Here is a 24,346-nt window from a genome sequence, read left to right as displayed (position 1 = left end):
ATCTGGCAAATAGAAATTTATTGCATATATTCCACTTCAGCACCACAGATCAAACCAAGGATTCAATAATCTTTACAATTTAAAACAATAGAATTTCTTAATCTCCAGAACCAATAAAAAACTAAAAATCCTGGATGTTTGCTTAGTGGTCCAACAAAAAAAAAAAATCACTTGTAGGCATTGGCTTTATGTTTAGGCAAAAAGCTGAAATTCTTCGGTACAGGTCCAAGAACCATTTCACTGTAGAGACAAAACATCAAAAGGTTATAAAAATTTACTAGTTTAACTCTTTAATCTTAAAGCAGCTTGAGGCTGAATTATGTCCTAAAAAGGGTTTCCTGCTCACCTAATCCTGATCCAGTCCCCAACATTTTGACTGATCATCAGTGACTCCAGGTAGTTTCTGCCAATGTAGTACGGTGGTCTCTCATTGATCTTCTGCGGCACACGCTCCAACAGGCCCACAGGGATATATCTGAGAGCGAGACAGAGATGGAAGAGGAAAGAGATCATAATTAGTCCATGTATCGGTAAGTATTTAATGTGATTAACCAGATATCTTTACAATATTTTAGCCTGTTCTGTATGTACACTGTATGTATAGTGTAAAAGCGGCTTAATAATAATAATAATAATAGATTTTTAGTTATGCATTCCATGTTGTTGCCCACCTGCACATGAAGGAAAGCCACTCCAGCATGAAGGTGCGAGTTTTCTCCACACCTCGAGTGTCGGAGCCCCAGTGTTCAAGACCAAAGTTAGTGAAATCCTTGAGGATGTCAAGTCGCTCACTGGACGAGATGTCCCAGTGTCTGCTCTCCTTTATCTCAGTGAAGATCCAGGGCTTAAGGAGAGCTCCTCTGAAGAAACAACATCAAATATTACTTTAACATTTTAATAAGTTTTCAACTTCACTCTATAAAATTATTATAGCAAATAAAGAGGGGGGTAGAGTAACTAACAGAAATACCACTTAAACACTATTACACATGGAATCTAGATTGAACACAGAAATACATTGTTTATACATTTAAGCTATAAGGGGTCTGATTGTGTCCATGTAAGAGCTTCAAAGCATAAATACAGTGGGATAAAGTCAAGACTTAAAACATATGACAAACACCATCAGTATGGAGGACTTTCTGCTATTTTTGCTATAGTTTCAGTGCCACCTACCTTGCTATCATGATACCAGAAACTCCGGTCTCTCTTGCTTTCATGGCGTCTTCATAGGAAAGAATGTCTCCATTGCCTGGAACAAAAAAATCAAGTCACCTTAGTTCAACTCATCACCATCAATAGATTACTGTTCTACATTTACATTTTACATATTTACATTTACATTTAGTCATTTAGCAGACGCGTTTATCCAAAGCGACTTACAAGTAGGGTACAAGTGTAGGCAGGGTAAGCGTGAGGAGGTCTTGCCTAAGGACACCTACTGGTGGTCATCTTACATTTCCAAACTGAACAAATAGATTAAATGTTCTTTTTTTTTATGTTTTACCATTCAACTAATCTGCAGTCTTTAGAAATCCACTTACCAAAAAGTGGGATGGGGCTAGCTAACTTAGAGCAGGTATTGATATAGTCCCAGTCGGCCAGCTTAGTGTAGCGCTGCTCTCTGGATCGACCATGCAACTGTAAGAAAACAACAGAATTAGTGGTGTGTCGTCACACTTCAAAACTTTATCACATTCGTTTTTACTTCTGCTACGGCACTAAGACACTTACCTGTAATCATGGAGACACCCCAATTCTTCATCTCTGGGATGAGTTTGTGTGCTATGCTGCACTTCTCCTGAACACCAGTGCGGATCTTGACAGTTAAAGGGACGTCGAGGACCTTCGAAAAGAACTTTTTTTTTTCTACGGTATTGTTTTGCTTTAGACTGCACAGGTCTACCTAATGAAAGTGAGTGTATATTTGCCATTTATTTTGAATCGTTATTTGCTGTATTTCCTCTTGACAGCCGACAACTTTCCTTCAACAGTCAACACCGTGAGAGCCCCTTCATTAAAAAAACAATAACACATTTACATTAGACAAAAAAGCCACACTCACGTAGTTCATTCCCTTCACTATCTGTTCAAATTTTCTGGTACGTGTCATCAAGCCACAGCCGCCACCCTGATGAAACAAAGCAAACAAACACCATCTGTCACTGAGTGCCCATTTTCCACCTTCATGCTTGCACCTTCAGTATTTTGTTTATTTATTGTATAACAACTATTGTAGGTTTTATTGTCTGTGAGGTTACGCTCATACTGCTGTACCTGTGGGCAAATCCACTACAATATACACTGCAAGGAGGGAAAAGGAGTGATAATCAACTTCCCTTTAACATAAATCTGAATGGGGCCACTTGGTTTGACAGGGAATTTACCTTCTTGTAGACCAGATCAATGGGGCATCCAGAGTTGATGTCCACAAAGTCAACATCAGCGTTGTTGTTGATGAGCTCTGCACATCTTGTCATGGTGTCAGGAAAGCAGCCCTCCACCTGGAAACACAATCTGGAATTCAGAACTGCCCTCTTCAATCACACACTAAAACTGCTGTTCACAAAGACACAGACATTACCAAAGTCTACCAATCATGTTTAGAACAACATAAATAGAATCATTCAAGAGAGCATGTAGGATTAATGCACCTGGACGCCAAAAAGATCTTCACTTTCATGTCTCTTCAGGAGGGCCCACTCTGACTGCTGTCCCTGCAGCAGGTTAGTGCACATGGCCATCTCCCCACAGGTGATGTCTGCACCAAAGCGCTTGCATATACGACGAAAAGGCAGATTTCCACACTGACAACAGAAAGGGGGTTCAGAAGCTCATTTATAAGCTGGTATTTGACATAAAAAAATGTGATAAATAAATGATAAACAACTACATCAGTGGCACATCAAACGTCATCCCTCCATTTAGTCTGGTAGTACTCACAGTTGTTAGAGGGGCAAGGTAGAGCTTGTCTTGAAAATCCACCTTAAATACAGAAATACAAAAACATTCTTATCCATCAACCAAAAGTATCTGTGGAGAAAATACCTTTTTGGAAGAAAGATGGTTTGCTGAGATATACCTGTTTCTTTTCACATGGGCGCAACTTGATGACATCTGCATCAGTCAATGGACCAACAGTCTTCACTGGAGGTGGTTTATCTGAGCTGGTCTGCAGCTTGTTACAAAACAAACATATCAAAATACTGGCAAAAACACCAATAAACACAGTATTTGCCTTCTTCAGCTGAGTGATAGACTGTAATATATGAGGTTATTCTCTGAGTTGAGCTGAGCTGAGTTCTGTACCTGTGTTTCTGCTTCAGTAGATACATGCTGCTCCTCTCCAGTCTGATCTGCAGATGCTGCAGGTGCACAGACATCACCTGGGTGTTTGAAGAGACTGTATTTTTAAACCAGATTTAAATCAATTCAAAATACACCTTTTATTTTTACAGAAGCATTTATTTTATAGACCCATCTAGTCCTTACCGTTCCCTTGCTGTTCTTTTTTGTCTCGGTTCTTTGAAAGTGTTTTGAGGTACTCTTCTGACTTCTTGAAGGCTACTGAACGCTTCCTCAGGCGATTCTGGAGGTCTTTGCTCAAGTTGTTCTTTACCAGGTTCCTGCCTTCAAAGGCCTTAACAAGATCTGCTTTCTCCATCGTTTTGAAGTCAGGTGTAGTGTGTGCCTTAGCGAAGCGACAAGAGAGACCGTAAGCACATTTTCCAAATGTGTCATAGAGGTAGCAGTTCTCCCCAATGTCAGAGGGCTTAGAAGCCATGTACTCAGCCACGTCATGATGAAAGTGGCACTTGTCTCCAAAGGGACACTGCCTATTGTCCTGAAAGGGAAGGAGATGTCATGACAGTAAATGTCAGTTTATAAAAGTACTGTGTCAGTAAATGTGCCATTTGTGAATGGTCAGTAACATTTTCATACCTTAATAACTGAGAGACACAGACGTTTTTCATCATAGGTGGTGGGCTTCGTGTGTGGCCTTGACTTATTTTGTCCTCTAAGACGTTTATTATCTGACTTCCACGCCTTCTGCTTCTCCTCAGGATCCAGTTTGAGCTTTTTAGCTTCAGGTTCATCCACACAGGTCTCTGTTGCCTCCTCATCTGTGTCATTTTGGCTGGCCTTTTCACTTTTTGAACCCTGCCACTCAGAGTCTACGAACTCATGAAATTTTTCTTTGGTTGTTAAGAATCTGCAAAGAGAAACAAACAAAAATATCTCAACCTCGTGTTGCACTGAAACATACTGAACAAAGTAGTTGTGTTCCAAAGACATACTACATACTAATGATCATTGTATTATGGACTGTGTTAATTTAGGATAAGAGACAATACTTAATTAATACTGCAGCCCTACAATGTAATTCATAAACAAAAAATCACACTCAGTTTTAATAGCAGCCACCAATTTGGACTATCCTGTCTATGTAATACTGGAGTTAAGTCTATTCTCTGTGCAAGAAGCCGTGTGCATTTACTATAGGCATTAAGCCTTTTTGCTGACAAAGCAGCAGGCAGTGAACATGTTTAGGGGGAGGGGGGGATGTCTGGGTACCCTGTGGGGAAAATATGAACTGCTCTTTCCAGGTTGAGAACTATTTGCTGCCCAACTAGTTGTCCCACTGCCACTGCTTGTTTAGCAGTGAAGATAAAACAGAAAATTTTAAATAAAATGCAGACAGTGTGACATCAGCAGCCGTAATGAACTGCTGTGGTGAAGTCAGTCAGTTGTAGTCAGTGTTATGACGGCTCTCTGATTACTGTCATCTGCTGGATCCTGTCACTAACACACACTTCACACTTCCTTATGCTTGCATTGATTTCCACCAGATCATAATGTGAATCTATTGTTGCTCACTCCGGTTTTATAGCAGCTTCACCCTTCACAGCCACATCTGTCCCCTTCGTGTCCTCTGCAGTGTTTTCCATGATCTCCTCACAGGATTTTCTCCAGCACTTTTCAGAAACCTGTAGATAAATTATATGATCACTGCAACATGCACCAGATGTATAACTTATGTCGCGACTATATGTGTATTAACTGACATAAGCCGAATAACTTACCTGTTGTTTCTAATGTGGCACAAATACACATCTACTGTAGCATAATTTGCACCAAAACTGAAATTATCTAAATAATGTTAACCACGCTAACAAGCTATCGACGCAAAGATTTCACTAGTTATGTCACGGACTGAACGATAATTTATATCGACATACAACAAATACAGATTGTAGATTTTCCACAACAAGAAGTAACCATACAGCAGCGTGAGTAAACGGCGGTGCAGCCGTTTGGTAATGTCCGTGGTAAACCTGTGGCGAAACTTGGTTCCGCTGCATTTTGGTTTATAGTCCAGGGATTGTAATCGGATTTGCCCTCTTTTTTATTTTTAACATGCTCATTAAGATTTTATTCTTAAGCGGCATCTTTTATATTGTTAAACCAAACATAACGACACCTCATATTAGTTATTGGTTATATTAGTACATAGTGTAAAAATCAAAAATAAATAATGGGTGAAACACGTAGGTAACATTTTTTTCATTCAATTTTTATTAAGACTGCATCTTCACATGAATTCCAATATGTACATCTAACATTGCATTTTATATTTACCAGAGCAATTCATTAGCATTCATCATTTCTAAGCCAAAATATACAAAATATTGTCCAATATATTTATGTAATAAATTAATACCTCTGTATCAGCAACAGGTAATCTTTGTGATGGTAAATGGCATTTTTAGACCTAGTGATTAATGAACAAAATGCATTTGCAGATTTTTCAGTAATAAAACATTTGTTGAAGTTGCAGCTCTATCATGTAGTTTATTCAAACATTACAAAGGAGACATCAGAGATGTAAGCAATCCTATTTTAGTGACAACAGGAATAAAAGCAAAGCTAAAGCAAAGTTTCAGTAATAGCAGCCTCCAACATAGTCCAACATCATAAAACAGACAGCTACGTTCAGTCATCTGATACAGCAGAAAGTTTTTTCAACTTTGCAAAAAATCGCTTTTGGCTAGAGTCCAGGATGCTGATGCCATTCTTCTGGAAGTCATATCCTACTTTCTGCAGCTCCTCTAATCGCCCCATAATGTTCTGCGCGCTGTACTCCAAAACCTTGGGCTTCTCTATTATCTGCTTAATTGTTATTCCTCCCTTTAGGAGACAGTCCAGCTTAGTGGTCATTGTGTTTGACCGAGTGTACAAAACTAGTGGATAGGTGATAATTAATTTGTTAATATCAGCTTTCCCACAGCCAAGTGAAGTCATCTGCTGCTGGATGTTGTTGAAATTCTTTTTCAGATACTCATTAGAAAGGTCCAGGATAGCTGCTCCAGTGCCCTGGAGAAAAGCAAGTAGCTCTGGGTCACTCAAGTTTAGAAAAGCTTTCAGATTTTCTATGTTTTTCTTGACCCTCTCGATGCTTCTGATGAGAATGTAAACATTCTTGGATATGACAGTTTTAGCAAACAGCTGTGGATTGCTATCACCGAGTTCTACACATATTTCTTCCAGAAACATCACCATCTGCTTGTTGAGCTCTACACGGTTGGAAAATGTTCGCGGTGCTGTGGTCAGCAGACGATGAAGGTCTTTGGTGTTCAGTCCCAGCGAAGTCAGAAAAGTGATGTTCTTCTCCAAGTTCCTATTATCACTGGAGCGAAAGAAAGACTCAGGGGAGCGAGCCAAGATGCTCACAATTTCTTCATCAAACCGGAAGAAGTTTCTCAACACTTTCCAGCGCTGCTCTAAGTGTTCAACTGAGCGGGTGATAGCTCTGGGATAACGGGATATGATACTGGCAATGACTTCATTGCTGGCACCTTTATTTTTTAGAAACTGAGCAAGGCCTTGTTCATTGGTGATGGCTTTTCGAAACACCCCAGGCTGACGTTTGCGTGCCATCTTCACATCAACTCCCATGAGATTCAGGTTTTCCAACAGAGATTCATTCTCTGGGTTCACCGATCTCTTCGGCTCATTGCTTTTTGACGTGGCACTGAAAAGCCTACTGTGACAAAAGGTTGATGTTAATGCTGGAATGAGCCAAGCGCCAAACTGCAACGTCACTGACTGATGGAGGCTGAGATGCATCCTGATTCTGGATAGTGCTGCCATTTTCACTGAGGGAGGGATGACACCGTTACATCACTGCCAGTATTAGTGAACCTTAACAAACATAACAGGAAGCAGATGTTTGAATATTCATGCATATAGATTACTTATTGTAAGCTCAGCTTTCTACCTGTAATACATGTAACAGAGACTATAAGGAAGAGGATATATATTTGACATCATAATTTAACAAGCTACAACCAAATACTGTACATCCAACTAGTAAAGTGACGATTCTGCATTCAAAATCAAGGTCCCTTTAACCAGGTGTCCATATCTAAAAAAATATATCATTCTAAACATATTTTTGTATTTAAAATGTGAAATAAGACTTACTTCCAGCGAAAAAGTGGGAAGTTAATCAAAAGTACTTCTGTGCTTGAGTACTTTAACTAACAATCAGCAGTCCATACAAAGTATAACTTTCAAATGCTTACAAGCATTATCCTGAGACACAAACTTAGCAGACACGTATTCACTTAACGCTAATAAACAAGCTAACATGAACAGTGACACCTAAAGTAACGACACATGCATACACTGATAATAAGTAACAAGTAAGAAGTTGACCAGTCGCCAGAAATATAATCAAACTATTTTTACAATTAATTAAACAACGTTGCCTGAAATGTATGAATGAAAAGTGCGGGCAAACAACACAGCTACAACCATTCCAACTTAGGACTGTGTACAATTTATTAAAACCGTACATTTCATGTATATTTCAAGTTTTATCGTCTTCTCACCTGCGTCTCTGTGCTTTCAGCAGTCTTTCCAATTCCGGGTGAACTATCGCGAGATTTGGCGAAATACCTGGTGTGAGATTTGCTGATGAGCGCCACCTTTCGTTTTGGAGGTCAAATTACACCCCGCTCTCTGAGAAACAGTAGATGGGAGCAAAGGGCTTCACGGATTGGATGTTTTTACTTGTTATGTGGCTTCAATTGTTCCTCTATAAGGAAACAGAAATAAGATAAAATAAGAATTTATAAACAAATAGTGCATACATGCAGAAATCAGATAATACAGCTTCTATAAATTAATAATTAATATGTAATCTGTCTAGCCATTATCCCAACTGCTTTTCCTTTCAAGGGTTGTGGGAGTGCCAGAGCCTATTACCTAGAACTTATTCAAACTAACACCTAAGGGCAATTTGGAGTCAACAAATACCTTAACTTCATGTCTTTGGACTGTAGTAGGAAGGTGGAGTACCCAGAGAAAACACACACACAGACATGGGGAGAACATGCAAACTCCACACAGAAAGGCTTATATACAATATGATATGATAAACAATATGAAATACAGTCCACTATATAAGATTACATTAAAAAATATACAATATAATTGTATAATTATTAAGAATATAATAGGCCAGAACTTTATATCAGAACTGATTCTGGCCTTCATTATATTTAAACTTAATGGGTCTAATAGCTATGTAGCCATTTTTTACAAAGTCTTCCTCCTCAAAATAAAAATTCTCTTTGTGTAGACTCTAAAGCCTGTTTAAGTCTTTAAAATATCCCCTGAAAAAATTATATAGGCCATGACCTCTGAAAAAGTCCTTCAGTGATTCAAGTGCTGTTTCCACAGTATAAACACTTAAAGTTATTATTATTAATTTCTAAAAATCCTTTGCATGCAGTGGGATTCGTCAGTCTATTCATAGCTATTATGACATAAGCCAAGATCAAGAATCATAACAACAGAAAGTTGTGGGTTACAGTCATTAATACTTAATAATGTGCCAGATGACGTTCTTGTATGCCCATAAGATACAAGACAGTGTTCACCATGTGTTCTGGTTCACAGCTTGGTGGTGAAAAACCTACTGACCCTTCGCTTCTTATTACTGATGAGTCCCACCACTCATGAATATTTTAATACAGCACAGCAATATCTTCATGCTACATCGTGCTGGGGCTTTTTGACTGAAGTGTTTCACATTAAAGAAGTGTTTCAGATAAAACAGCACTCTCCATGACAGCCAGAACAGAGTGTTCATTTTGTCTCTGGACACAGCTTATTTTCCATTTCCACATCCAGTTCCATGTTGCTCATACTTCTCTAAAGCACCTTCTCATCTAATCTGCATCTGTATTTGCATAATGTTATGATAGGAAGCAACTACTCAATTCTGCCCCTTTAATCATTTTTAGTGTTGGGCAAGTGATGAGAGGGAGAAGTGGAAGACACAACAACAAGTTGCAGTTAAATTTAATCCTACACTAATAAGGGGAAATGAATAATTGACTATTCCAGCATGTTACATCTTACCACTTGCTGTTTTTATGCAGTTGCCAATGATCTTTTACATCCAGTTAAAACACACATAAACACATGTTTTCCTCTTATTTTGTGCTTTTGGTCCATTTTTGGTTCAGCTTTAACATTTTCTCACTTGCTCTGATTCTTTTTCAACTCTTTGTGAATTTATTTAATGCATGGATATTACTGCTGCTGTGTTTTTAATATTAAATGGAATCCTGTCCTGATCCATTTGTTGTGGTCTACTTGGTAAAGTTGCTTGGGTAACTGCTGACACAGTACTCCCTCAGTGAATCAATAATTTAAAAACTTACAATACTTTCAAGTGCTCGCTGCAGACTTTGTTGCACTCACAGAAGGCATTTACAGGTGGGAACAAATAAGTAAGAATGTCCAAAAGAAGATGGGTGGAATTCAAGATCTGCCAGACGATAAGTTGTTCAGCTCCTGTCAGCCGGAGACACAGAGCCTCCTCTCCTTCTGCAGCTGCTGGTATGTTTCAAATCAGCAATTTATACAAACAGACTGACTAAGGACAAATTTGTAAATACATTTTAAACAACCAGAGGAGGAATTTACATCTTACAAATACACATTCCTTGTACAAGATCTTTAAATATTGTGTTTTACAGTACAATGTATTTAACTCTCCAGTAGAGTAATATCCCTAAAAATGTGGATATTTAGAGAAAATGTAAATGAAAATGGTAGTGTAATTTTTGACAGTGTATTTTATTGCTCATGTTTGTTTTTGAGATTTATAGACCACCAACAAATGAAAAAGACACCAAGCCTTTTCAAAAATCCTGTTTTGTCTCTATTCACTACCTGCCTGGTTCCTGACCTCTGAAATTCTGCCCACATTTTCCATCAATTTAGTAATACATATAAAGGAATAAAGAAATAGAAGTAAAAAGAAGTGAGTCTGGGTTATCACAGTTGCATCCTGAAAATGTCTACAGCATAGATAAAGAGTGAGTCTTCAGCTGACAAGAAGAGACAACACATCACCATGGGCTCTATATATAAAGTATCTGTAGATTAAATTCCACATGGAGTTGGAAAGTAAACCATTGGTCATGCCTTCTTTTATCAGCCCCATCTGTCCTAGAAACTGATGCCAGTCTCTCATGTTACTTACCGTCCCAGTGGGCCAAGACAGCTCAGATATTTCTTCTTTAACGGAGTTGGTTTGAAATGTGCTCAGACTGACACCTTCAGTTGTTGTTCAGTAATATGTGAGGTGATGGGTGAAGTCTTTTTTAGGGGAAAATCCAGCTTTGAATTTAAAATATTTAGTGTTGAAGCAGAAGTCTCTTAACTAGGACAGCTCTTGAAACCTTTACTTCTGTTACCATAGAAACTGAGCAGATGTTTTAAGCTGAATTCAGGATGCAGGATTCAATAAAATGTATAATTATGTAAAATATCACAACAGCGCTCTTTATATTTGTAATAACTCTTAGACTTGCTATACATTACAACATGACTCCAAAAATAATTTCTAAGAATTCCATTTGAAAATAATCCATTCATTTAATTTAGTCTATTTAGAAAATGACCCTTTAGTTAGTGGCAATTATAAAGCAAATGTTGGGGGTTACACACTTGTTTAATTAAATCTAATGTTTCACATGTGTGGAATAAACTCCAAACAGGCGTTCAAAGGTGCAAAAACTCCAGTAATGAGTAAAAAATAAGGGCAAAGTTCTCACTTGGTGTGGAAAAAAAACAGCAGCTTGTAAAGTTGGGAGCTGGTATCTGTATAGTTTTCCTTCTAAATTGTGGTGGAGCATTACATAGAACAACTCCACAAAAGTACAACTACCTCACAACTGTAAGTGCAGTAAATGTACTACATTACTTGACACCTTTGGCTTTTGCATATTTAGTCATTCTTAATATTTATTAATTCCGACATTTCTGACAATGCCGTGAAGGCACCTCACGTGGAATGCCAGGGGGCGTGGCCATAAAGGCACCTACACGACGTCATCATAGTTGGGTCTCGTGTTTACGTGGAAAACATGGCGGCGGACTAACAGCAAGGAGACAGCAGCTAGTGGAGGCGACTGGAAGTCTCTGGCAGCGAGCTGGGCGCCAGACAAGAGCTATTTAACTGTGGGCTTCTAGATTCTTGTAGCTGATATTTCGTATGAAGCAGTTTCCCTCTTGTTTTAGCCACAGGGACAGCGGTGATGGAAGACGAGGAGAGGCAAAAGAAGCTGGAGGCCGGCAAGGCAAAGGTAGGATTCTCAGTTTGTGGTGTTAGCATAAGTCACTAACGTTGCTATCAGTGCTGTAGAGAAGTAACTTGATGTTGTTGACAACTTAATTACTTGCGGCTGGGTCTGTCAGCTGTTTTTAGTCCCCCTCCCCCTCCTTTTCATATCCCCCCCCTCTCAGCTGTCAGTCTCAGGAAACATGCGCCGTGCTCTGACAGCCCTAGGTTAGCATAGCCTCTGTTAGCCCCAGATTCCTTTGTCATGATGCATGCCTGAAACGTTACTGCTGTATATGCTTTTATTTTCTTTAACTGGCGTGCAGGAGTGCGCAGGTAGTGCTAATGTAATCACCCACGAAGCAAGCCGCCCCATCGTTATCAAAGGCTTATAAACGCCACTTGAAGTGAGGCTGACAGGCTGGTGTAACAGGATTTACAGGGCATATCCCCACTAGCTAGAGCGAATATTGCCCCACATGTAAAACTTGTGCTTCATTGACTTTATCAACAATTAGGTCGAGCATAACCCCCACCCATTCAGCAACAACTTTGCAAAAAGAAGAATAACTGTGGACCTGATATTGCCTTGTAAATGTATGCCCCTGTCATATTTATTTTGTGGCAGTGATGAACGAATTTTGTGTGATAAGTGACAATGAAAGACATTATACACTGCTTTGCCTGAGCCATGCACTTCTTCTAGCTGCGGCTGGTGAGGTCTTGCCATACCTTGCAGCAGTTCTGTTATTGATATTTGTGTGTACCCAAACATCTTGGGTAATTCTGTCAATAACAGTCCAGCATATACGAACAACATGCCAATATTGTCAGCAGGATTTTGTTAGACCAGTGTGTGATGTGTCAGCCTCCGCTTTGGTCACACTGAAGCCATGTAAGGCAGGAAAAGTTGATTTTGAAAATGATGCTGAATCCTGTCTCATAGACCAGAAAAGAAGAACATCTAGTATGCTGTGTTGACTTTTAGCTTTGTGCAGCGGGAGAGACTGTGAGAAAGACCATCTCCCTGGTTATGGCTTTGGCATTTCAATTTATTAAAGGTCTCACTGTGTAGCTGCTGTTTTCTTCCCCAGTAGTGTGTCACCATGTCATCACATGCAGAGGAGAAATGTCTTGAGATATTTCATGGGTAACACATTGATAATGGTTAGCAGGGATATCCAGGGCATAACCATTTATTCCAGCAGCCTTCCAAATTGGATCTTGCAAGCTCAGATATGGATAGTTTTAAGTCTGGACACTTAACACTTCTGCCTATTGTACATATGTAATGAAATGAGACTGAATATGCACAGTGCATATTTCATTCAAAACATCAGTATACACAGAATCGTCATGATTATCTTATGTACAAATTGAAAGCAGCAGCCACCTCTCAGAGAAATAGACATATTTGTATTGGGAGTCTCTCCTAGGCATGTGCATATTGCATTATACCAGGCAATGAGCAGTGCAAATTGAGGACTGGTGTTTTTGCTTTAAGCTGTTAGCTGCATATATTTTCTTCTACTTTTCACTGGAGAAAAATGGAACATGTTGATAAGTGCATTACTGACATTGACATGAACCTGTGCAAGATTTAGGGTCTAGTTACACTGAAGATAGACCCTTGAGTTTCTTCCTTCCAGACTCACCCATTACTGCAATGATGAGCTGGAGATGGTGTAAGATTTTGTGTTAGGTCAAAGAAACCCATGGTCTAATATACTGTGTGGCTTATATTAAAATTACCCAGGTGATGTCTGTGACTTTAACACTCTCTTCTTGATATGTTGTTTCATTATTCTCTTCCCTCTTTCAGACCCTCACTGTCTAAAGTGCCACTTAGGAGGAGAAAGATAGGAAGATAGTTTATAATAGTGGTGTTACACCATTACACCGATTATTTTTTTAACATTAACAATTGCAAATCAGTTCATCACATTAGTGTTTTGAGCCACATTGATTTTTAATGAATGTTGAGAGAATAATGTGTGCCAGCTCAGTTACTGTTCCACATTTTTAAAATGATATTGTTTAGCTCGAGGGAAGAACACTGCCGTATCTGTTTAATTTGACTCAAGGGATGGAGACACAATTCATGGAGGACAGCTTGCTTATTTGTTTCTCTGAGTCCCCACTGTGTCTACTGGTCACTGATTAAAAGTACATATGTTTGTAATTTACCAGCATCTCCTATTTTGATAACCAGCTGTCTATGTAAAACTTGACATTGTATTTTCTGCAAAATTTGGAATTAGGGCAGTGAGTATGTAATCTCATAGATTTGTATTCATTTAGTTGTGACAGCAAATTGTGGTGTTGCACGTCTCGTAATTATTTACACACTGTTTTGCAGTACATTATAGGATTACATTTTTTTATAGTAGTAAAGATGCAAGAGCCAATTTTAATAAAAGAGCAAGATAGTCTGGCTGGAGACGTCCACAGTGCATCAACAATATACAAGTAGGTTTTGTCAGGATTTCCAGATATCCTAAAGGTCAGTGTACTAAAGGTACAAGTTGATCTACTTAGCCTAGGCCTGAATAGTTAATCCTACAGGTGACTAATCATGGATGTATCCGGCATTGCTCTGTGTGATGGATGCACTATGACCACTGCAGCTTCTGTATCCCATCAATTGCCATAGTTGCCATGAGGGAGTTTTACTTTTACGTTACAGCATTTATCTTCTGTAATTCAGCCACAAAACACTGGCTACATCTGAAACTCTTATAATGTCATGTTGTGCTTCTTTAGAAGGGATTGTCAGGTGATTAATTGAATGTGATCATCTAACAGCTGCCTGGTTTTTATTGGCTACAGCCTGGAGGATGACTGAACCCACTTTAATGTAGGAAAGGCAGCACTTTTACTCTTTATTGTTTTTATTCTCTTTTTTTCTTAAACATTTTCCTAAAATAACTTGCTGACCTCAGCTTTAGTGCCAGTCATTATTTTTTACAGTTTCCCAGTTTGGTTTGTTTGGTCAAACACTACAATCTTTGTTCCAGTATGATTTGCACTAAATACCAACTATAAAAGTGTCAAGTCAAGATTGTTTTCCAGATACATTTCTCTTTGTTATAGATGGAAATCTATAATAAGAGTCTTATAGTAGCAGCCCTCTGCTTGGTAGATTCTGTGTGTCAGGTTAGGAAGGAGACTGGTGCATTAGGGGGGTGACTCTGTAGAAGTAACTATGTAAGTCTCCGTAGAGGTTATGAGAACACATGACATTGATCTTAGCTTGGAGTTTCTGAAAAGGAAACTACATGAAGGCTTGTGAAACTATTATTTCAGAGAGATTTGTTGGTCTGTAAAATTAGCTAAATCAAATATGCCATCGTTGTGCTGCATTGCACCAGTGAGTTTTCTTTTCTTTTTTTTTTTCTTGTCACCAAGTTTAACACTTGACTGGCGATTCGTACTTGCTGAGAATTGTTGCTGCTACAGGATAAACCTAGAGAAATAACTAATATGTGTAAACCTGAACAAAGTAAAGGGAAACAGTGTGAAGAGACTTTAGTGTCTTTGTCTGTTTCACAGCCATTACACACGTGTGTTTGAAGCCTCCGCCTTCTGCTCCGCCTGGGGATGGACCAGGTGGGGCAGCTGTAGCATTAGTTGATGCTGTTTTGTTTTGAGGGCTGTTATCCATTGTTACTTGTAAATGGACAGATTGTGAAAAGCAGAGGATTTACAGTAGTCTCTCAATGTTGACTGGCACTGTCATCGACACATGACATAGAAAGCTGAGAGCTTCCTCTCTGGGCACCAGTGGACTGGTGGAAAAGTTTTAGTATCATATTATAGGCATCAATCAAACGACAGAACTCCTACTTTGTTACTTATTAACACATACAATTTTACTTCAGATGTTTGACATCTGATGTATGTATAGATGCCAAATGATGCATTAAGTTTAATTTTGTCTGTATTTACTTGAAATTTAAATTTATGCAAGCATTACATTTAAAGTACACATACACTGAACTCGGTGTAGTAGGAGACATCTGGCTAGTTACAATTATACAGTGCAGACTTTTAAATTAGGAATAATGATTAGCTTCTCTTGAATATGTGCTTTAATTTAATCAGTCATCTTAAATTTCTCAGAAATGAAAAGTCTTTATCACCTTGATGAAAACTCCAGTATGGTCATTGATCGGACTTGATAGCCCTGTGTAATAACATATCTTACAAATATGCTGTAGTATATGCTAAATATATTCTGCTGAAAAACAACATTTCCATGTGTTTCCACAGTATTTAAAGTTACATAAGATAGATAGACATGCATCAGTGTTGCATCAGTCACGACATTGGTTTTGTAGTCTGACTCCTCCCAATACCATCGTATTATTCTGTAACTCAGTGGATGGCACCACCTGAAAAAATAATCGCAGTTTACTGGATGTTGTGGTTATTGATGCTTTTAAGCAGCAGCAACTATTAGACGCCGATAAAAGGCAGTGTAAAATATGCTTGTGTAAATGTTTTCAGACAGCAGATGGTGATACACCTACGTAGTCTCTGTTTCCCAGATGGCGATGCAGCTACACGGGCACCAGAACACCATATGCTCAGCCACTGCTCTGCTCTGCCCAGCCAAATAGGGCAGCAAGCTATGATAAGCAGCTCGATGAAAAGATCCCTACTTGTTTTTAAAACTCAGGGTGATTTCTGCTGATTGTGGGTCCTCTACATGTCACGCTTCGCGTGTAATATTCCAATTAGGTCACAAATTAAGGACAGCTCTGTTTTTAGAGCCCGGCGTTCATTCATATCTCTGTATGTCCTGGTATTTGATGGGTAAAGCTCCTCTGAAAATACAGATAAGAGGTATATTTGGGCGAGGGTGGAGCATGTGTGGAGGTGCTGAGGCACAGATCAAGAACCCTTTGAGCTTTTAAGCTGTGTGTCGTAGGTGGGGATGTGCCCACTCTCAGCTCTGCCATGTCAGCGTCTAATCTTATGTACAGCATCGCCAAACCAGACCTGTCAAAAAGTGCTAACTGGTATGCTGACTTTGCTGCCGCAGGAGTGGGGTTCTTCAGACGGGAGGCATAAAATCTTTGCTGCAAGTGTTAGTGAGAGCAAAGTAGACATTTGCTGGTTCCAGTGTTTGAAATGTCTGTATCTGATGCCTTTATAGGTTCATAGAATCAAACAGATTATTGTGGACAAAGGTGTTTTTACTCGCTAGCACCATTTCTGCATTTCTTGTCACATTAACCCCACCTGTGGATTAGGTGGGAATAGTGTGAAACTAATGGCACAACTGTGTATTGTGTGAACTGGGAGTCATTCATAAAAATGTTGCTGTATACTATGTTACTACTATTAGCTCCACATGTTACACAGTGAAAACTTTAGTTAAGTTAACATTTATTTTCCTAGATAACGTTTAATATTTCTGTAGGAGTTAGGGTGTTGTGAGTAATGTTGCAATCAAAAGAATGACGTTTCTCGATCTGTTTTGTATTTTACTAATATGAAGGAACGTTTGCATTTGGTAGTTTACACTATAAATCACCAAATTAAAGCATGAAATGCAATTACTGACCTTGGTAATAGTAGTTTTACAATAAAATCCCAGTTTAACAGCCATTCACTTGATTTTACTAGACCTTCAACCATATAATGCCATTTTCCTATCAATTCAATAGATCGTATCATTTGTTAATGTTCATTTAGGTAATTTCTTTAACTAACAACCAACGTGTCCATTAGTTTTTCTCCCAAGCCCAATGTTTTGTGTTCTAGTGTCTGATAGACATGTAAACACCCAAGGGATTCAGTTAACAAACACAAAATGAAAAGCCAACAAATCCTTGTATTTGAGGAACTGGAGCAGCAAATGTTTGTAAAACAAGAGAAACGTTTGTGTATTAGCTGACCGATGGAGTCAGCTCCAGTTTAAAGATGCATGTTGTATGTTGTGGCGTTCATGGGCGTTTTCCAGACAGGTGAGCAGGCATTAGCATTAGCACAGTATCCTTGGATACAGCCTATCTATATCTATGGCAATCCATGCAGCACCTGTGGTGTGACACCTGTAGCCCCTGCTGTCTGTCCTGCTCAGCTGACTCTGCTACTTATTTGCCGTCACCGGCTGCTCATACATAATGGATCTCAGAAGTATTGACTGTCCAGGCTGTGTTAATTAGTATTATCACGTCCCTGGTGATGATTAAATGTAAAACACTAATGCTTCTTTTGTTTACTGTACAGAATGAGTTTGTGCATTTGAAAGATAGAGAGGGAGTAACAGTACAGTCCATGTGCTTATTTACTTGAAATTAACCACAGTGAGTTATTTGGTGCCAATTAAAAGGGAAAAAGCAGCTTTTTACAGCTTTAATACAGCTTTAATTTAGCATTTAAAGTTAATTACTGGTCCAACTTTTTGGTAAAAGTGCTGGTATTCTAACTTTAAACTAAGAATATAGTAAATGATTAGAAAATTGATAATTTATTTGTTAAATTGAACTTATGGCAACAGAAAATATTCATTTTCAGAATCACATTTTCATAATGACAAAGAAAGCACAGCATGTTATTGGCTGTGATAGACAAATCACTGAGATAGTTTTAAAATGTAATCCCTTTAGTCTGGATTAGCACCTGGCACAGCAAGAGGCATGTGTCAGGTCATATGGACACAGGGAGGGAGGATTCATTCGGAGCAGAGAAGACACATTTTTGGGGCAAACAATGTTTCGCTTGAGTTTCTCTAAACTGTGTAATCTCAGAGTAGGTTGATATGTTTTTTTTATGTTTGATAGAGGTGTTAACTTTGTGCTAAGCAGACCAATGAAGTTGTGAATTAGGTTAAAGCTGTTTCTTTCCGTTACGTCTGGGGAATTAGTGTCAGATAAACAAGATCTGAATGGAAGCTACAACTGGAAATGCAGACTAGAATAACACGTAAAAGGATATCTGTTAAAGTCTTTGCTAATGTGTTTTTACTTCCAAGGACACTGTTTGAAGTATGTAAGTGTGATTGTTATCTGTTCCCCTCTTAATTCTCCAGTTGGCTGAGTACCGCCAGAGAAAGGCTCACGCAGACTCCCAGAAGAAACAGAAAAAGAAGAAGAAAAAGAAGACCGCGGAGGACTCGGAGGGGGATTCGCAGGGAAGGGTGGAGGTCGAGCCGGATCAGTCTGTGGGAGGAGAGGAGGTCTCAGGCGGAGGAAGAGATGGATCACGAGAAGGAACCAAAGACCCACCCACTACGGAGTTTACCTTTGCAAGGACACTGCGGAGCGGAGAGACAGTCAAACATGACCAGACCTACACCATAGAGGTAGACACTCGCACTTTCTTTTCACATTTTATTTGTGCTAGTGATGATTATTAGAATTATTAGCACCTGTGTAGTCATTTTCTTTGAATTCATATTTGAACTTGAATCATAGCTCGTTGTTCCAGGACAAAATGTGCAAAGAACATGATGGTGATGATGATTTTGATTGCCTTATACTTTGCTGACTATTTTCTTAAACCCATAATCTTTTGTAGTTTAAAATAGACAATTACTGAAAAAATGCCAGTAATGTCAGAATTTCCAAATTTTTGTTCAAGCCATAGTCCAAAAAACAAAGATGTAGCAAATTATTTTAGCTCTAAGGTTAATAATTTTAAAATGACAGCTGAGCAGGCAAAAAACTTGGAGAATAAGTATTCAGCTGGTTTTTAGGGAGTTTTATGATTGTTCATAGAGAAAATCAACAAATGTACAAAGCATAAATGGTTGTCCAAAGAGTCCGAATAAAAATCACTTTAATTCAGTGATGAACTGATTAAAACACGGGTGATAATTTTACTACATGGTTATTATTGAGGTCATAGTAGGAGGTGGAGTTGTACTGGAGTGCATTATTTTCAGAGTTGTTTCTAATGTTTTTGGTTGTTCAAAACATGAGAAACAACTCAGTGAGTGTGACATATGACTTAATCAGATATTCAATTTCAAACTTTGAAACAACACAGGGATGCTAAATGTTACGTTCTGTGAAATTATTGCATATTCACAAATGTCAGTCCTTGCAAGCTCTGCTTCTTGTGATTTTAAAAAATGATGCTGATTAAATGTTTTTTTCCTCAGCTTATTAAATTCCAGCTGTGAGGCAGTTGGAGGCTGTTTCTGATAAATAAACATTGAAGCAGTCACATTATTCTGAAGATAAAACACCTAAAACAGTTAAATATGCAAAACCTGAGGGCTCTTTAATGTTTTTTTTTCTTCACATTGTTTGAGCCCTCTCAGTCTCTTTTCACTGGCACTGTGCAGCCACTCGTTCCATGAACCTACTGTACATTTGATGCGGTACATGCCCACTAAACTACTGGTTTCCATGGAAACAGACATTGCCTTCAAAGGGGTTCATATGCGTCGGTCCGCGTGTCCAATTCCTGTGGCCTTGCAGCAGTTTTCAGGAGGCCTTAAGGTTGATTGAATGTATGAATGTTTTTGTTTTTTTTTTACCTTGGGACTGAGCTACATCATCTATGCTATAAAAGACTCTGGGAGGTTTTGTATGTTTGTGCTGCATGATTGGGGACTGTTGTGTGTCCTTAAGAAATGAAACCACTGAATTCAAAGGACCATGCAGGACAGTATGCATTGTTTTCTGTCCTTATCTCAGACTGTTCATGGCACTTTGTTCTCTTCAGACATTTTATGATGCCGCTGTTGTCTGTGAGCAGGAAGGGGTTGCTGTAGAAACACTACAGCATCAAAATGTTTTGTACTCAAGTCTTTCACTGGCATCTGAAAAAGATTATAATTGCAAATACAAATGTGCTGACTCATTCATGCTTCTTAGACATCAAGAAGTAAACTTCGCATCCGGCTCCTTTATTGTCTACTGTCTAGGGATCTTCTTCAATGGCATTTTATTGCATTTAAATCAGATCTTTTAAAACTCCTTATCAAATCTTTTAGATATACCTTTCAAATGCTAATATAATTACATCTTAAAGATGTCAAATCATCTGTGTTTAACTGAGAAGACAGAAACAACACTAATGATAGAATTGTAAATAATAAGCTAAAATGCTGAAAGCAGAGCTTCAACTCAGCTGCAGCACCTCAGGAGAGCACGCCCATCCCTGTTAATCCTGCCCCCTGTGCCAGAAGAGAGAGAAAAATTAAGATCTAAAAAATAAAAATAGTGTTTATGATAAGAATAAAAATCAAATTAAATATTTATTCAAAGAAATGAAAATATATGGCCCCTATTTAATACCAGTGAAGCAGGTTAGAGCTTGTTTAAATGCAAGGTGCCTGTTGAAACAGGATATAAGGCAGGAAATGTTTCAAATTGTTATGAATGAACATTTTACTGGCACCATTATGTGTTATTTTTATTTTTATTTACTTATCACTCCTTTGACATGGCTCATCTATTCTTTTAATTTTTAGCCGGAGAGCGAAGTGTCTACTACTGCTGAAGATTATTCCTCAGAGGTGAGATTACCTTTCTCAAAATATGTGTAATCACCTTTTGTGATCCATCTTTGCTAGTGTGTTTCTGTTACAGGGGAGTTGTGGTCACATCTGCAGCTCACTTTCTCTTCTTAATTATGAAGCAACTGATGCCGCTGTTTGCAGATGAACTGCCAGAGGATATTTTTGTAGAATTTCATGGACTGAGAAGGGTTTTTCATTATTTACTTGTATGTTGTTAAGTATGTTGCAGCACATTGCTGCAGTTTTGTTTGGGAATAGTGCTGGAGTCTGGACTAGAAGAAACGCTGTAGTCAGTCAGTATCGTTGCCTTTCTTATCATTGTGCATTTGCTGAGTCAGACCATATGACAGGTGATAGCAATATAGTGTGCTGAAAGAATTTGTCTTTGGTGCATAATTAATTCCTGTTCCTACGATGTGTCCATGCTGGCAACTGTGCACACTGATTGTTTCAGGTCAAATAAAAGCCACAGTAGTATGATGGGGAAGCACAAAATTCATGTGAAATTGTTTAAAGTTTTCTTCCTGATTTGCTGCTGTTTGTTTGTCTGACTGGGAAGAAAATCTAAATTATGAAAATGTATGTATGAATGACAAGGATGATTAGAATTAGTTTTTTAGTCCATGCTTTTAGTAGATATAATATATTTAATAATAGTTTTAAATAAAACTAATTATGCAAATCATAACACAGCTTTGCAGTTCACAAACATTAATGATTCAATCAACAGGTAAATGGGTGCCATGATGAGATGACAGAGAGTCTAATGATGTCTTCAGAGGATTTTTTCAGGGTACAGTAATCTGATCAAGAAGATCTTTTTGGCTTTACTGTTGGCTTTGCTAGCAAACCTACTGGCTGCTGGACATTACTCTAGTCTTATGCAAGATTTCCTATAACCCACTAACCACAGCTGTTTTCTGCTCTACTTACAACACACTATACCCATTTCTGCGATCTGGGAAAAGTAAAAATCTTATAAATAATCCCTTTGAAAGCAAAAATAACTCAGGAATGGTGGCTTTAATAGGGCTTTGTGACATTTTAGATGTGCAAAGTATCTCTGAAACCTGCAGGCGAGTGATGTAGAGGAGGGAGAATGATACAAAATGAGGGAGATGACAGTGAAATGGTCAAAGGAAATAGAACATAAGGTGGTACACAAAGACCTGCTCTTTTTCACTGAGGTGATTTTTAAAATGACAGAGACAATAGGTGCTAATCAACATCAGGGCTGATAGTGAGCAAGGTGGTTAAATTGACACTTCGACTGTAGTAAGAATGACAGTTCCAATGCATTAACCAAGTCAAAAATAATCTATAGGGAAACTATTGTTTATAATATAATATCAGTGCTACTAAACTTACCCTGACAGATTTCACATTTTTCATTTCATCCATTTTCCAAATGAAAATCATTGAAATAGTTTTTATTCTTTTGTGTGGGATGAAACATAGTAATTATTTCCCAAATGGTTACCGTACAGCAGCACTCTGGATGTCAGCATCTGTTAAAGAGAAAGCGTAATAACAGTGATATGACAGTATTTCTGTCACCCTCTGAATTTTCTCATATTTTGCACATGGTCAGAAACCTTTTCTGGTTCAAACAGTGGTTAAAGGTCATCTAAGTGACACAATAAAAGCAGTGGTTGAACAGTGTTGAGGTTTTACATCCACTAAGGTTGAGGTCCAACATTATTGTGTTTTACAACTGGAGATGGCATTCTTATTTATCATGCAAGAAGAAAATAGCAAATATAATTTTCCATTTCATTTCAACCCACAAAATTTTGATCTCATTTATTTTCTTAGCAATTTGCAAATTCGCAAATTTAATTTACACAAAAGCCATATTCCCGAATCACAATTTTTCCAATGGACTTGGACTAGGTCTGTAGAACAGAATTAAAGATAACTAGAAAAAAATAAATACATCAACACAGACAGACTTTGTGTAAACAATTTTTTGTGTCGGTGGTGCATTTTAACCAGTATTGGTATTGGTTTCTTTTTTTCAGGATCCCAAAAAATGAATGTTCATTTGTAAACAGAAACAGTTTCTAACATTTCTACTACATTTCTCTATGTCGCTCTTTGCTCTTGCAACTAAATCGGCTGTTACTCCTAGGTGGTGACTAAGTGCTAACCTCATTCCTGAATGCTAACCTTATGTCTCTTACTAAAATCTTATACAGTATATGCTGTGCTGGCTTTTACTGGTACTTTCCTGTTCAGGAGGAGGTGGAGCCCCTGCAACAGGTGACAAAAAGAGGCACGACGCAGGATATGGAGGATGCACTTGCCACCAAAACCCAGACAGTAGAGGAGCTGAGTCGAGAGCTTGAGGAAATCAGGGTTGCCTTTGGTAGTGAAGGAATACAGCAGGTATATAAATAATAAAAAAATAAATATATAACAATATATATAGTATATATTATTATATCCAGCAGCTGATTAGTGTAGTGGTAAGATCACTGATCTCCATGTGAGAGACTGGGATTCGAATCCCAGCTGTGGTCTACCTCCAGTAGGGGTCCTTCTGCAACTTCGACAGACAGGGTATTATTCCAACATTTTACAATAGCTTCCTTCCTTGCTTTTTTATAATACTGTAAGCAATGTGTAAGGCATTTTCTTTGATTGCATTGTATTTTTGTAGCTGCAGGACTTTGAAGCAGCTCTGAAGCAGCGAGATGGCATCATCACCCAGCTCACAGCTAACCTTCAGCAAGCTCGTGAAGAGAAAGACGAGATCATGAAAGAATTCCTGGAGCTGACAGAACAAAGTCAAAAACTGCATATTCAATTCCAACAGGTGGGAACTGTTCAGATATATTTACACTTTTCTGTCTTTTTACATGATTTTTATTTTGCACAAATAGTTGTTATCTATGCGACTAATTAGCAATTGATCTCTGTATGGAGGCAGACTGGTACAAATTATAAATAAATAATCCCCCCCCCTCCATTATACTCCGATCTGACAATCACAGCTGCAGGCGGGTGAGACACTAAGGAACACCAGCCACAGCAGCACAGCAGCTGATCTTCTTCAGGCAAGGCAGCAGCTCATCCAGTACCAACAGCAGTTGGAGGAAATGAATGTGGAGGTCAGAAAGCACCAGGAGAAGAGCAGCGAGCAGCTGGGGCAAAATAGTCAGCTGCAGCACAAGCTCAGTGAGATGGAGATGGTGAGTAGCTGCCTTCAGTGTTAA

General features: G+C 38.5%; 3 protein-coding genes across 5 annotated transcripts in view; 1 reads left to right on the top strand and 2 right to left on the bottom strand.

Annotated features, from left to right (window-relative positions):
• Nucleotides 1-9: 9 nt before the first annotated feature.
• On the bottom strand, nt 10-5,321 carry dus3l (dihydrouridine synthase 3-like (S. cerevisiae)). 2 transcript variants are annotated; one of them, XM_026348816.1, is made up of 16 exons: nt 5,085-5,321; nt 4,879-4,988; nt 3,943-4,213; nt 3,493-3,844; nt 3,310-3,386; nt 3,083-3,178; nt 2,944-2,985; nt 2,655-2,807; nt 2,388-2,504; nt 2,066-2,131; nt 1,736-1,846; nt 1,545-1,641; nt 1,177-1,252; nt 672-860; nt 347-475; nt 10-240 (listed from the first exon to the last, which is right to left on the bottom strand). In XM_026348816.1, exons 2-16 carry the CDS (start codon nt 4,947-4,949, stop codon nt 168-170), a joined length of 1,920 nt encoding a protein of 639 aa, XP_026204601.1. In that variant the 5' UTR covers nt 4,950-4,988; nt 5,085-5,321; the 3' UTR covers nt 10-167. The 2 variants fall into 2 exon arrangements, with proteins under 2 accessions (XP_026204601.1, XP_026204602.1); XM_026348817.1 differs by having other exon boundaries at nt 3,083-3,172.
• Nucleotides 5,322-5,557: 236 nt separating this feature from the next.
• Nucleotides 5,558-8,581, bottom strand: LOC113154553 (transcription termination factor 1a, mitochondrial). Of its 2 annotated transcripts, none has more exons than XM_026348818.1 (2): nt 7,896-8,581; nt 5,558-7,203 (listed from the first exon to the last, which is right to left on the bottom strand). In XM_026348818.1, the coding sequence occupies exon 2, from the start codon at nt 7,150-7,152 to the stop codon at nt 5,995-5,997; it is 1,158 nt and encodes a 385-aa protein (XP_026204603.1). In that variant the 5' UTR covers nt 7,153-7,203; nt 7,896-8,581; the 3' UTR covers nt 5,558-5,994. The 2 variants fall into 2 exon arrangements, with proteins under 2 accessions (XP_026204603.1, XP_026204604.1); XM_026348819.1 differs by having other exon boundaries at nt 5,558-7,157.
• Nucleotides 8,582-11,439: 2,858 nt separating this feature from the next.
• Nucleotides 11,440-24,346, top strand: part of akap9 (A kinase (PRKA) anchor protein 9) — a 52,604-nt gene continuing 39,697 nt past the window's right edge. Inside the window, 7 exon segments of the mRNA XM_026349246.1 lie at nt 11,440-11,669; nt 18,687-18,959; nt 21,081-21,125; nt 21,859-21,921; nt 23,367-23,516; nt 23,791-23,946; nt 24,125-24,322. Coding sequence (XP_026205031.1) covers nt 11,622-11,669; nt 18,687-18,959; nt 21,081-21,125; nt 21,859-21,921; nt 23,367-23,516; nt 23,791-23,946; nt 24,125-24,322 — 933 coding nt within the window. The 5' untranslated portion in view covers nt 11,440-11,621.

This window comes from Anabas testudineus, chromosome 11, assembly GCF_900324465.2.
Source record: "Anabas testudineus chromosome 11, fAnaTes1.2, whole genome shotgun sequence".
Taxonomy (NCBI): Eukaryota; Metazoa; Chordata; class Actinopteri; order Anabantiformes; family Anabantidae; genus Anabas; species Anabas testudineus.
The sequence above is the reverse complement of the archived record's forward strand: the minus strand, read 5'-3'. Positions and strand labels throughout refer to the sequence as shown.

Bases quoted from the DNA above. Each gene is read 5' to 3' on its own strand.
- dus3l (XM_026348816.1), bottom strand. From the start codon at position 4,949: ATGGAAAACACTGCAGAGGACACGAAGGGGACAGATGTGGCTGTGAAG. The intron at 1,642-1,735 runs GGTAAGTGTCTT...GTTTTCTTACAG, and splicing joins GGGGTGTCTCCATGATTACA to TTGCATGGTCGATCCAGAGA. The intron at 861-1,176 runs GTAGGTGGCACT...TTGTTTCTTCAG, and splicing joins TCTGGTATCATGATAGCAAG to AGGAGCTCTCCTTAAGCCCT.
- LOC113154553 (XM_026348818.1), bottom strand. From the start codon at position 7,152: ATGGCAGCACTATCCAGAATCAGGATGCATCTCAGCCTCCATCAGTCA.